Raw genomic sequence first — 13300 nt, forward strand, 5'->3', positions numbered from 1 at the left:
GCAGATACGCTGATCCCGACGTTGGGAAGGCAGCGTTCTGGGGGAGAGGAGCCGTCGGTGACCAGCGGTGGGGAGGTTGCAGGAGCCCAGATTTCCAACGCTGGAGCAGGAGCCGTGCTTGGGTCGGCTGATGTCCCCCTCCTTGGACCGTTGGTGAAACCACAGGCTGTTACCCTGGATTCCATCTGGTCTGCAATTGAGAATCTTCACCTGGTATGTTCTAACTTTGTTACTATGACTCAGAATTCTACCTCCAGGATAAGCTCCTTAGAGACTATTACCCAGCAACACCAAGTTGAATTAAAAAATTTGGATAAAGTAACAATAGAGACTAAGAACTTGATTACCAAACAAACAACAGAAAAGATAATGATTTTGAGGAAGATTGAAAACCTGGAAAATCAGCAGAAAAACTTAAATTTGAGGATTCTTAATTTTCCGGTTGCCAAGTTTATGTCTCCTCAAGAACTCTTTAAGAACTTTATGTTGAATGTTTTAAAGGTACCTGAAGTAAGTCTTCCCCCGATACAAAGAATTTACTATATAAAACAAATGCAGAAAGAAAAAGCTACAGCGGATGAAAATGTTCAATTAGATGTTTCTGCTATTCTGCAGTCTTCTGATATTGAAATTCAGGGAAGAGCAACTTTATTGGTCTCATTGGTATTTCTTCAGGATAAAGAGATGTTGCTGAAATTATATTTCAATTTAAAGCAGATTTCCTATTTGGGGGAAAGGATATATATATTTCCTGATGTTTCGAGGTGGACGCAGTCCAGAAGGAAAGAATTTCTGTTATATAGATCAAGGGTGACTGCTTTGGGGGCAAGTTTTCAGTTGCGATTTCCTTGTAAATGTTTTATTTCTTATCAGGGAAGTAAATATATTTTCTTTGAACCTGCCCAATTAGGTTTTTTCCTTGAAGGTAAAGGTATCTCTACACAGACCGGATGATACAGGTTAATAATATTGCGGTTAATTTTATTTTGGATAGGTAAGATCTGACTGCTCCATTTCTTAAAGTTTTTTGTTTCCTTTGTATATTCCCCTTTCCCGAGGGGTGTTACTTTCATCTTGTCTCTTCTCCTCAAGTTGTGGACTGTATTATATGATTTATATGGATGTTTAAATTTCAATTCTTGGTATGTAAAATGACTAAGAGAATTATATATTTCTGTATTTCTTAAACATCTTGTATAGGATGCATTAAAATGATAAATAAATAATAAAAAAAAAAAAAAAAAGTTCACAATTATGCCCACAAAGCTGAGCTGATGAGGCAATATAAATTGAAAAAGAATACCACCTACTACGACGGTGATCCAGTTCATATTCACCAGCCCTACAAGAACTTCGTCGGCGCTTCTCGGGTGTTCATCGCTGTATGATCGGAAGCGGCGCTTCATGTTGCTTTACCTGGCGACCCTGAAGATCTGGATGGGCACCAGGTGGAAGTCCTATGATACCATGGAGGCTGCCCAGGCCTACGTGGATACCCTGTCTTCTGAGCCAGGACCTTCAGCTTCACCTTGAGTTTGTTGGGGGAGCGGCGTTTTGCTTCTGAATTCATGGAACCTGTTCTGAGTTGCCTGGATCAGCTGCCCTGGACTCTCGTGGCCTGTGCATGGGGGGGCTCCTGGGGGCTTGCTTTTGCCATGCTTCCGGGGTGTTGGTCCCTCCGGGGGAGTCATGGCTTTGGAGGCTTTTTTCATCTGACTGCTGCGAGTGTGTGAACATAAGAACATAAGAACATAAGTGTTGCCTCTGCCGGGTCAGACCAGGGGTCCATCGTGCCCGGCAGTCCGCTCCCGCGGCGGCCCCCCAGGTCCATGACCTGAAAGTGTTCCCTACCTAACCTAAAATATCCATACCCTATTCGCTCAATGTACGGTAAACCTCTATCTGTACCCTGTTATCCCCTTTGCTTCCAGGAAGTCATCCAGTCCCTTTTTGAACCCCAGAATTGTACTCTGTCTTATTACCTCTCCGGGAAGCGCGTTCCAGGTGTCCACCACCCTCTGAGTGAAGAAGAACCGCCTTGCATTCGTTATGAATCTGTCTCCTCTCAGTTTTTCTGAATGACCTCTTGTTTTAGTTGTCCCTGCTAGTCTAAAGAATCTGTCCCTCTCCACCTTCTCTATGCCTTTCATGATTTTATAAGTTTCTATCATGTCCCCTCTCAGTCTCCGCTTCTCCAGGGTAAAGAGCCCCAGCCTGTCTAACCGTTCGGCATATGAAAGGTTCTCCATACCCTTTATCATCCTCGTTGCCCTCCTCTGGACCCTTGATTGATTGTGGTGTCTGGTCTGGTTTCTGATTGGATTTCTGCTTGGGGTTGGGGGGGCTGGGGGTCCTGTCACATCTCTACGTGACTCCATCACTTCACTCTGCTACGGTGGGGTGAAACGGATTTCAGGGGTCTGGTTGGAATGGGGGTGGTGGTTTTGATAGGGGGGCAGTTGGGTTGGGGTTGGGTTTGGGATGGGGGGTGGGTGGGTCAGTCTTCCTTCAGTTCTTCGGGGCAGTGGTTTTGCAGGGTTTTCTACTGTGTCCTTGTCAGTTACAACAGTGTGTACGGTTTGCTACTTGTGGCCCTGGGGGAGGCTGGGCTCCTGAGGTTCTTCTCTGTACTTATCTTTGTTCTCTGTTCTTTCCTTACTTACCTGATAGATGAGTACCCCCTTTAGGCTCACTTCTTGGAATGTGGGGGGCATCACTTCGCCGATTAAACTTTCCAAAATTTTGACTGCTTTACAACGTTATCACTTCGATATAGCTTGTTTGCAGGAAACCCATCTGATGGATGTTGAACATCTTAAGTTGCGTAGGTCTTGGGTGGGGGACGTCTATTTTGCATCTTCGTAGGGACGCCATGGGGGTATTGCGGTGCTGATCCGTAAGTCTTTGCCTCTTGGTGTCCAGGTATTGGAAAAGTCTTTGGAGGGCTGTTACCTTCTTCTGTGTCTTACCTTGGGGGATCGGAGCTATTTGCTGCTAGTGGTCTATGGTCCGAATTCATCTGAATCTTCTTTTTTACAACAGCTGGTTCGCTTGCATTCGCATTTTTCTAGTGATCCTCTTCTTTTGGTTGGTGACTTTAATTTGGTCAGTGACCCGGTGTGCGACAAGTCTGGTCCCACTGCCACGCCTTTGAGAGCTAAAGGACGCCTTCTTGCGGGTTTTTGTGACACTCCGTGGTGGATCCCTGGCGCCTCTTGCACCTCGAGGTCCGGGACTTTACCCATCTCTCTCGTGCGCATAATACCTGGTCTAGGATAGACTATATTTTTGTGTCTCTGGGATTATTCCCTTCGGTTGTGTTGCCGAAGATTGGCCCACTTAGTATTTCTGACCACACCCCGATATGGCTAGACATTCATTTAGATTCTACGTACCTTCGCTCCCCTTCTTGGCCCTTCCCGTTTTATCTGGAGCACGATGTTGAATTTCGGCATTTTCTACACGCTCAGTGGGATGATTATGTGACTAACAATGCTCCACATCAGGACGATCCTGTCTTGTTTTGGGAGGCAGCCAAGTTGGTGATTCGGGGTCATCCGATTTCTTTTCTCAGTGCTTGCAATAAACTAATTCACTCTGGTATTCTCACCTTGGAGCGGGCCTTACGGGCTGCTAAGAAGGCTTTTACTGCGACTCCTTCGGCGACAACTAGGGAGCACTATCTGTCTACCCGGGGGCTCTCAACTCAATTCTTCATTCTCGTTATTATATTATTCAGCTTATTATAAACATCGTTTTCAACGTTTAGGCAGTAAGTTGGGGCATTTGTTGGCGCGCCTGGTTGATGATCGGATGTGTCGGCAGCCGATTTTGTCGCTTTGGACCCCGGGGGGGGATAGGGTGTCTCGTACCGCGGAGGTGTCTGCGGTACTATTTGATTTTTTGAGCGTTTGTATGCTGCCCCGGAGGGTGGCTCCCCTGAGCTCCTGGAGGATTATATTCGCTCATTGGGGGATGCCGAGCCTTTCTGAGGATACGGTGGTGGCCCTTAATCGTCCGTTCCAAGTCTGCCATAAAAGCCTTACGCTCTGGGTAAGCCCTGGGACCCGATGGCTTTTCTGTGAGTTCTATAAACTTCTTTCCCCCCACCTGTGTGGCCCGTTGTTGGCTTACTTCAATTCTGCTGTTGACCGTGGATCTTTTCCCCGTTATGCTAATGAGGCACTTATCACTTTATTATTGAAACCGGGCAAGGGAACGGATGATCCTGGTTCGTATCGCCCGATCTCTCTGATCAACATTGATCTTAAGCTTTTCTTCTCGTATGTTGGCCGACCGTTTGGCCCCTCATCTCCCTTCTGTAATCCACGAAGATCAAGTGGGTTTTGTTTGTGGCCGCCAATCGGTTTGCAATGTGCGGAAGGTCCTTTTTGCGCTTGCCCATTGTCAACAACACCGGATCCCTGCCTTATTTGTTAGTTTGGATGCTTCTAAAGCATTCAATAGTGTGCACTGGTCCTTTTTGTTTCGTTCTTTGGAGTGTGTGGGGCTTCAGGGGTTCTTCCTTCAAGCGATTCGTTCCTAATATTCTAATCCTCAGGCGTCTTTGTTAGTCAATGGTACTCGTACTGACTCTTTTCCCATTCTCCGGGGTACCAGACAGGACTGCCCCCTTTCTCCTTTACTTTTTCTTCTTTCTTTGGAACCTTTACTTGTACTCTACGTCTTTTTGAGGATGTCTGGGGTCTCCGTGTAGTGGGGGTAGACCTGAAAACTTTGGCTTTTGCAGATGATTTGTTTCTTATTCTTACTCGCCCTGCGGTTTCTTTACCCGCTGCGTTGGATCTCCTCTCTGAGTATGGGTTTTATTCTGGCCTATCGCTCAATCTGGATAAATCAGTTGCCCTTCCCCCTTGTCTTGAAGTTCGTACGACGTGGAGGGGTCCCTTTCCCCTCCGATGGGCGGAGTCTGAAATAAAATATTTGGGAGTCCTCGTACCACGCGACCTCTCCAGTCTTTATTCTCTGAAAGTAGAGCCGTTGTTCCGCACTCTTGTTACTCAATTGCAGTTATGGAAGGGCCTCCCGTTATCATTCTGTAGAATGAGCCTCTACAATATGCTTATTGTACCGTGTTGGTTGTATGTTTTCCAGGTCCTCCCACTTTACTTGACTTCCACAGACGGAGAAGAGATTGGAACGTTTAGTTCAGAGGTTTCTTTGGGCAGGTAAGCAAGCTCGTTTGTCTTATCGACTGGCGGCGTCCCCGTGGTACAAGGGTGGTTTAGGCTTGTTGAATCTTCGCCATTTGACGGTTGGTTGTGGCATGCGTCACATTAATGATTTCTTTCGGCGTACTGCCCATTTTACTAATACTTCTCTGGAGCTTTCTTGTTTCACAAAGACTCATTTTAGTGCCTATCTTCACTCTGTGCCATTAGCTCAACCTGTGCCCCTTCCTGTTATGGTATTGCATTTCCCCTTGCGGAAGGCTTGGCAATGGGTCTGTAAATTCCACTCTCTTAGTTCTACTATATCTCCTTTCCTGCCTTTACGCTTTAATGAGAATTTTCTGCCTGGTGTGGATGGGGTTAGTTTTGTTCGTTGGGAAGCAGGGGGAATCCACTATCTGTTCCAAATGGTGGATGATGAAGGGAAAATTAAGCCTTTTGATGCGTTATGTCAAGAATTTGGTCTCCCTTGAGCTGATGGCTTTGCTTACATGCAAATTCAACATTATATTGCTTCTTTGCCTCCCAGCCATCGGCTTTTACCCTTGGATCACAGCTCCCAGTTCCTCTCAAATTTCACCATAGACATTTGAAGGATGAATCCCCCCTGCTTGACCATATTAGATTGCGGGATGCTTGGGCTCGTGATCTTTCTGTACCATTACCTGATGATGTTGTCCTTTGTGCTGTACGCAAATTGCCTGCCTTTCGTAAATATGCTACCTTTTGGGAACAACATTATAAACTGGTTTTACGCTTGTATATTTCCCCTAAAAGAGCTCACCTTTCGCGGTTTTGAGCCTCCTCTGACTGTCCTCGCTGTGCTGGCCCTGATGCTGGCTTGAGGCATATGTTCTGGACTTGTCCTATTATTCAGTCCTTTTGGGAAACTATTTTTCTTTTTGTAGAGCGTATTTGGAATGTTGTTCTTTAGCGTTCCCCTTTGGTTTTTTTTGGTGTTCCTATTCATTTTGCCCCTCGAAGACCAGGTACTGCGGCATTTCTTCGATGGACAGTGGTGATAGCCCTCAAATGTATTTTGCTTAAGTGGATGGAAGCGGAGGGACCTGACTTTTTCCTCTGGCATTGCCGCCTGATCACTCTTTTGATGTGGGAACGCCGTGAAGTGCAAGACTTTTCTTCCCTGCCTGCCCAGATTTTTCAACGCATCTGGGAGCCTTTTTGGATCACTATGACTCCGGTGGCCCGTAGCCACCTCCTGAACTGTTGACTTATATTACTTTTTCCACCTGTTGTCTGCTTTGCATATCATTGCCTTTTCTTTTCTTTGAATGGTTTACTTGGGCTGGGCTTGAAGGAGGACTGGGGATTGGGATGGGTTGGGGGAGGGTTGCTGGGGTGGTCCCTTGTGTTTTCTATGTGTGCCTTGTCCCTGGACGGTGGTTTATTCTCTATATTTGGCTGGTTGCTATTGCTGTTCACTTTTGGGGGTTTGAGAGTGAGGGGGGGTCCCTTTCTGTTGGGTTTTGTGCTGTTGAAAAGTGAGCTTACTCTCTGTGTTGCCTTATACTTTTCTATCATCTCTTGTTAAGCTCAATAAAAATATATTTTACAATAAATTAATACGAGCATCAAAAGATAATGTTTAGTCAGTGATGAACCCAGTGACATAGTAAGGGGTATGGCAATCCACCCTCGAGCGCTGTCTTGGTGAGGACGCCGGCACCTGTCCTCTTCCCCGCCCCCACCTTGCTTCTTCCCGCCCCCCTGCTGTGCGCAAGCATCCCTTCCCTCATACCTCTTTAATTTTCCTGGTGTGAGCAGTATCACAAACTTGCTGCTCGCATCATGTCGGCTCTCTCTGATGTCACTTCTCCTAGGAAGTGAAGTCAAAGGGAGAGCCAACACGACACAGGCAGCAAGTTTGTAATGCTGCTCACTTTGGGAAAATGCAAGAGGTACAGGGGAAGGGAATGGAGGCACGCTTGCGCGACAGGAGGGGGCAGAGAAGAGGGTGGGGAGAGGCAACACTGCCCTGGGTGCCATTCACCCTCGCTACACCACTGGATGACCCCTAGAATTCTTAACAAGAATTCAATGGGAAGTATGTTATTGCTGAGGAATCCTGTTGGTGTTTGTTAACTGCTTGCAATCAACAATGCAGTTGTTTTAATGTGTGTTAACATTTGGTAACACAGTTTAGGATACTGGACCTTAAATATCGCATTTGTATAGGCCACCACAGAAGCTTCACAAATCTTTATCTAGTAGCTTCATTTTGGTTGTGTCAGGAATTTCAGTAGTGTCACATACCCTTCAGGATGATCTGATGCAAAAAGTTGCTGAGCCTGGTCTGCCAGATGTTTAATATTTTTCTCATAATGTTCTACTGCTTGTTGCAAGATGAGGTGCCTCTTCAGCATCACAGCTGCACTTTCTTCATCCTGGAAGAAACCAGAATTTTAGGAGGCTTCTCCTGCTGGGTGCCCTGCATTGGGAGCGTCTATTATAAAATAGATATGGGCATTCAGATTCCTTCATAAATATTAGTGTAACCCTTATATATTCATATGCCTGCAGTTAAACCAACCATAGAGCTGGTGTAACTGCAGATGCCTAAATGCAGCATGGGTATATGGAAATGTACAGTATTCTGTATGTCACAACAAAGAAAAATGGGGAGACCCAATAATTAATCCACATTGAAAATCCACCGATGAAAACAAAAACAAAAAACTGTGGATACAGATGTTCTGGAGATAATTTATTATACACTGACATATAAAAACATGAAAATTCAATTTAAAAAGTACAATGATAAAAAATACAGTGAGTCCGGTTGGATTTTTATCATCAATATTCTGTATTTTACATCTGTGCCTGGCAGTCCTATGCATGCCCCTCCCATGCTCTGCCCACACATACACTTCCCTTGCATTTAAGCACCATAGTGCTTACACACGCCCTTCTAGAATAGCACTTAGGGTGCAAACATGCATGGCACAAAGGAGCACCTGACCACAGGCACTTAGTTATAGAACTGCTCTTCACATGTGTACTGTGATGTAAGGATTTTGAATCTGTGCACTTATTGAGTTTATCCACTATTTCCTTCCCTCAGTCAAGAGCCCCCAATCCAATCCCCACTGCACTTCTCCCCATTCCAATCCCCACCCCTTAAAGACTCCCAAAGAGCAGACACCCCATTCTGATCTCATCTCAATGACTCCTCTAGAGCAGTTCTCACAAAAGCAGCCCCAATATCCTTATTGTCCTTAAAAAACCCACTTACACAGGTAGCAACCTCCTTGTCTTAGAAGGGGAATTCTAACTGAGATGCTAAGGGAGAGAGGAGAAAAACATCAAGTACACACACACACACACAACTAGGATCATACAATGTACAGTAATTGAAGCTTCAAGGAGATTTCTATCTGATGCTTAAAGAAGCTTCATCAAGAAAGTCTCTCTGAGGTATGCAGCACTGGTTCCTTTTATTGAGAAGTTTGAAAGCAAAGGTCAAATCATTGGATGCAAGCCATATGTCATATGGTCAATGGGCAAAAGACACATTACACAAGCTATAAATCACAAGGTCAGAATATCATAAAACCTTTTACCTTCTAGCAAGGATTGGATCAGTGCTTAGCCCACCATAAAGGCTGAAACTTTTAATGTGTCAGGGAAGTGCACTAAAGTTACCCGCTGCGTATCATTTGAACATGATTTATTAGATTTAACATAGATATGCAGAGTTTGGTGTTCCTCAGTTCGAGGTAGAGGTCGGGACGCCCTGAAGCTGTTGGATCAGTTCCTTTTATCTAGCCCAGTTTACAACATTCTAACTTCCTGCAGATGGTCAGGGTATGTTGATTGCTTAACAAGCTCCTAATGCCTATGACACTTGCCTAATGTGCATTCTGGGGGCAAAGTGCAAGCTTTTTACCATACCAAATCTTAGCTGATATATCAGAGCAATATTCTTTATGTCTATATTTCACTATATATGTTTTCAGCGGGGGGGGGGGGTCTAATCCTCACATAGCCCCTTTCAGGGTCCACAGCATCCTCCCTTTGATCATCCCAGTTAGAATTCCCCTACTAAGACAAGGGGGTTGCTACCTGCCTAAGTGGGGTTTTTTAGGACAACATCCTGACCGTCCCCATACCCACTAGGACTTACCTAAGGGTCTCACTGGTAGCGTAGAGGTACAAAAGAGGAGTGGTCCTTCTACACTCCTGTCTGAGTACTACCATGGGTTCAAAAGGGCACTGATGACCCCTAGTGGTAGTCTTACAATACTACAGCTAAAGATCATCTGTCCACATAAGGATTTCACTTTTGAAATGGTGTTAAGTGTAGCCACACTATCAGCAGGTGTTACAACTAGCACATGGCACTGAGCCACGCGTCACTCCTCAGCTGTGCTCTGTCACACCCATTACCTGCCCTCCTATGTTAAGCAGCTAGAATGGGTTTTATAACATGCTGGATTCAATTCACGCTCACAGAAGGCACATTCCCTGCTGACCTCAGCGAAATCGTCATCACCCCAATCCAAAAAGACCCAAAAGCACCACAAAACTACCCATCTAACTTTAGACCTATAGCCTCAATTCCGCTATATGTCAAAATTATAGAAGGCCTAGTAGCCAAACTCCTCACCAATTACATAGATGACCACAACCTACTCCACCCCATGCAATCAGGCTTCAGAACAAACTTCAGTACAGAGACACTACTAGGCTCCCTTATGGATACCGTCAGACAACACCTTAGTACAGGGAAAAAAATGCTTCTCATACAACTGGACCTAACTGCAGCATTCGACTTAGTGGATCACAACATCCTTCTACAGATCTTAGACGCAATAGGCATCTCAGATAAAGTATACTCTTGGTTTGAAGGATTCCTAAAACTCAGAACCTACAGTGTAAAATCAAACAAAGAAAAGTCAGAATCCTGGTCAAACCCCTGCGGCGTACCACAAGGATCTCCTCTATCCCCTACCCTCTTCAATCTCTACACTGCTTCTCTAGGAACGCATCTGGACAATCTGGGCATAACCACCTATAGCTATGCTGATGACATCACCATCCTCATCCCATATGATCATTCTAAACATACCATGACAGACAAACTTCACCAAACACTTGAAACAGTCACAACCTGGATGAAAAATCACAAACTTAAACTCAACCAAGACAAAACCAAATTCATCCTTCTCGAAAATGACAAGGTCCAAACCACAACCAACTTAGAAATAAACGCAATCAAATATCCAATCCAAACCACCATAAAACTACTTGGCATGACCATAGACAGATGCTGCACTATGCAACCGCAAATAAATAAAACAATTCAGAAATCATTCGCAGTCATGAGAAATCTGAGACAAGTCCGAAAATTCTTTGAAAGAACACAATTCCAACTTATAGTACAATCCCTAATACTAGGTATATTGGACTACTGCAACATCCTCTTCCTTCCTTGCCCTGTAACCACGATTAAACAACTCCAAACAATCCAAAATACAGCTTTGAGACTCATCTACTCATTGAGAAAACATGACCACATCACTGAAGCCTTCATCAACTCACATTGGCTTCCAATCCAAGAAAGAATCCAATTCAAATTCTACTGCATACTATTTAAAACCCTACACGGAGACAGCCCATCATACTTGAACAATCGCCTCATCCAAGCACCCACTACCAGACACAGAAAAACACACTCCCCATTCATACCCCCCCCAATCAAGGAAGTAAAAAGAACAAAACTACACGACGGCCTCCTAGCCACTCAAGCCGCAAGGCTGGACAACCAGATCTCCAACCTTCTGATGACCACCCCAGACTATAGGACGTTCAGAAAAGAAATAAAAACCACACTTTTCAAGAAATTCCTGAAGCAACAATAACATCACGACCTCTTAGTAACTCTAAAACCGACATCTGATCTACCCATTACTGCACTAACAACAACAAAAGAACCTCCACTATGACCAACTATTAATTCTCTTACAAACCACCTCACCCTCAACAACCCGTTAATGTTTATAAAATCTACAACTTACCTCTCTAGCTAATCATTGTAACTCTGTATTTTTTAAATTAACCTTTTGTAATCCGCCTTGAACCGCAAGGTAATGACGGAATAGAAATCCCTAATGTAATGTAATGTAATGTAATAATTTAACACATGGTAGCAGTTAGCTTAGGTCCATGCTAGTGTGCATTACATGGTAAAACCCATGCTAGATGCCTAATGTAACTTAGCAAACAAGGTCTTTAACTTAAAATAATAAAGAAAGCAACTTCTAAGATATTTATTTCAATTAAACTCTTAATGCCAAATTCCAGGAGACAACTGACATCCCAGTCTAGTGTTGTGCAACATTCAATATTGCAACCTTCATATAATGGTTTGAAATTTATGGCAGCACAAGCTAATACCTCTGTCAGCTAGAGTTCTCACTCTCAATGAGGCTCCCTCAGTGTGGCAATAATCTAATTTCAACAATTTTTTTAGACAGCTGTACTGGAATGTACTGCTTTTATTGGAATGGGTTCTGGAACATCCCATTAAAAAAGTCTTGGTGGTGTAGAACTTTACAAGATGGTTTCAATATAACAGGGTTTCACATGTCTTATAAAGGGTGAATAAACACAAATCACCTTTGGTTCTTCATCACTGATCATGTACAGCTGCTGTTCACTTATCCATGCTTCTGCTTCTGTTGCATCCATGTAATACTGCTGGGCTTCCTGAGCTTCCTGTAGGCGTCTCTGCCTGCTTGAAGTTTCTTTTTGTAATTTATCCCATTGTTCTTTCAATTGTTTCAGCTGTTCTTCAATGTCTTTGAAGTCGACATCTGATTCAGCCTTCATATTTTCACCTCTCTGCAAGACATCTTTAATCCGAGGTTGATGTCCTGTAATTTCCTTTTGCAAAGACTAAACAAGAAAAGTGTTAGCTTGTGCTAAGAATTTGTTGTAATTTCAAATGCATTGAGGCTCATAATCAAAACTTTGAAATGTCCAAAAAATAGCCTAAGTCAGCACTTGTACATCCTAATAGTGCCTTTTAATCAAAACCAAATTTCTGGACATGCAGCAGCACTTCTAAGCTGCTGTGCGTCCAGACAGGCATGTTGAGAGGTATGTTATAGGTAGGAATCAGGCGGGCTTAAACCTGGATGTACTGCAGTCACAATCAAAGCTTTCCTAGATGGAACTTAGATGCCGGCAGTTAGAGCTGTTTTAGTTGCGTCTAAGTGCCCCAAAGCTGCCCAAACTGACCAGATGACCACTGGAGAGATTAAGCCATGATCTTCCCTTACTCCCTCAGTGGTCACCAACCCCCTCCCACCACCCAGAGATGGGGGAAAAACTGCATATTTAGGGCTTGCCATCAGATGATTGGAGCAGAGGAATCTCGATCAGCTGAACTGGTTTGGGAGATTCCAGCCGATTCAGCTGATGGGGATTCCCCCTGCCAGGATCAGCTGTACTGGCAGGGAGATTCCTTTCTCCCTCCCTCCTAGGCACCAATCCCCCAGCCCCCTCCACAGAGAGCCCCCACATTATACCCCTGCCCCCAACATCCTTTGACATCCTCTCCCACATCACCTGATACCCCCAACAGCACTGGCAGCATCCCCTCTCTCCCGACCCTCATATCACCCGACACTCCCATAACTTGCGCGGCAAAATCAGCAGGAGGGAAGCCCACTCCCTCCTGCCTACAGGGCCATGTGCTGCAAATGACGGGCCTTCCCCCTCACAAGATGTCTTCCCCTCCCTCTTGAGCTACATAGCATCCTCACATGCAGCACATGACAAAAAAGTGATCTATAATACTGGAGTTGCTGAAGCTTCACCTGTCTTTTGCCATTTGAGGGAGACAGATCACAGAGTCTGTCCGGCACTGGCCTCAGTTCCCCCAATGCTGGAGATGCTGAATCTTCTTTGATCTTTTGCAATTTGCGGGACACAGACTATAGAAATCTGTCCAGTGTTGGCTTTAGCTCCCCCTATTCTTGCCCAGCATAACATCTCAGTAGCCATGCTTCCATTCACTGTGTATCCCCTGTGTTTATCTCATGCATTTTTTAATTTGCTCACTGTTTTTGACTCTACCACCT

General features: G+C 44.6%; 1 protein-coding gene across 2 annotated transcripts in view; it reads right to left on the minus strand.

Moving 5' to 3' along the window:
* Positions 1 to 13300, minus strand: part of SPTB (spectrin beta, erythrocytic) — a 345456-nt gene that overhangs the window by 115557 nt on the left and 216599 nt on the right. For both annotated transcript variants that reach the window (XM_033951147.1, XM_033951148.1), the window contains exons 23-24: positions 11832 to 12110; positions 7467 to 7597 (exon numbers count right to left, since the gene is read on the minus strand). In XM_033951147.1, coding sequence (XP_033807038.1) covers positions 7467 to 7597; positions 11832 to 12110 — 410 coding nt within the window. The remainder of the gene's footprint in view (positions 1 to 7466; positions 7598 to 11831; positions 12111 to 13300) is intronic.

The sequence above is a fragment of the Geotrypetes seraphini genome, chromosome 7 (assembly GCF_902459505.1).
Source record: "Geotrypetes seraphini chromosome 7, aGeoSer1.1, whole genome shotgun sequence".
Taxonomy (NCBI): domain Eukaryota; kingdom Metazoa; phylum Chordata; class Amphibia; order Gymnophiona; family Dermophiidae; genus Geotrypetes; species Geotrypetes seraphini.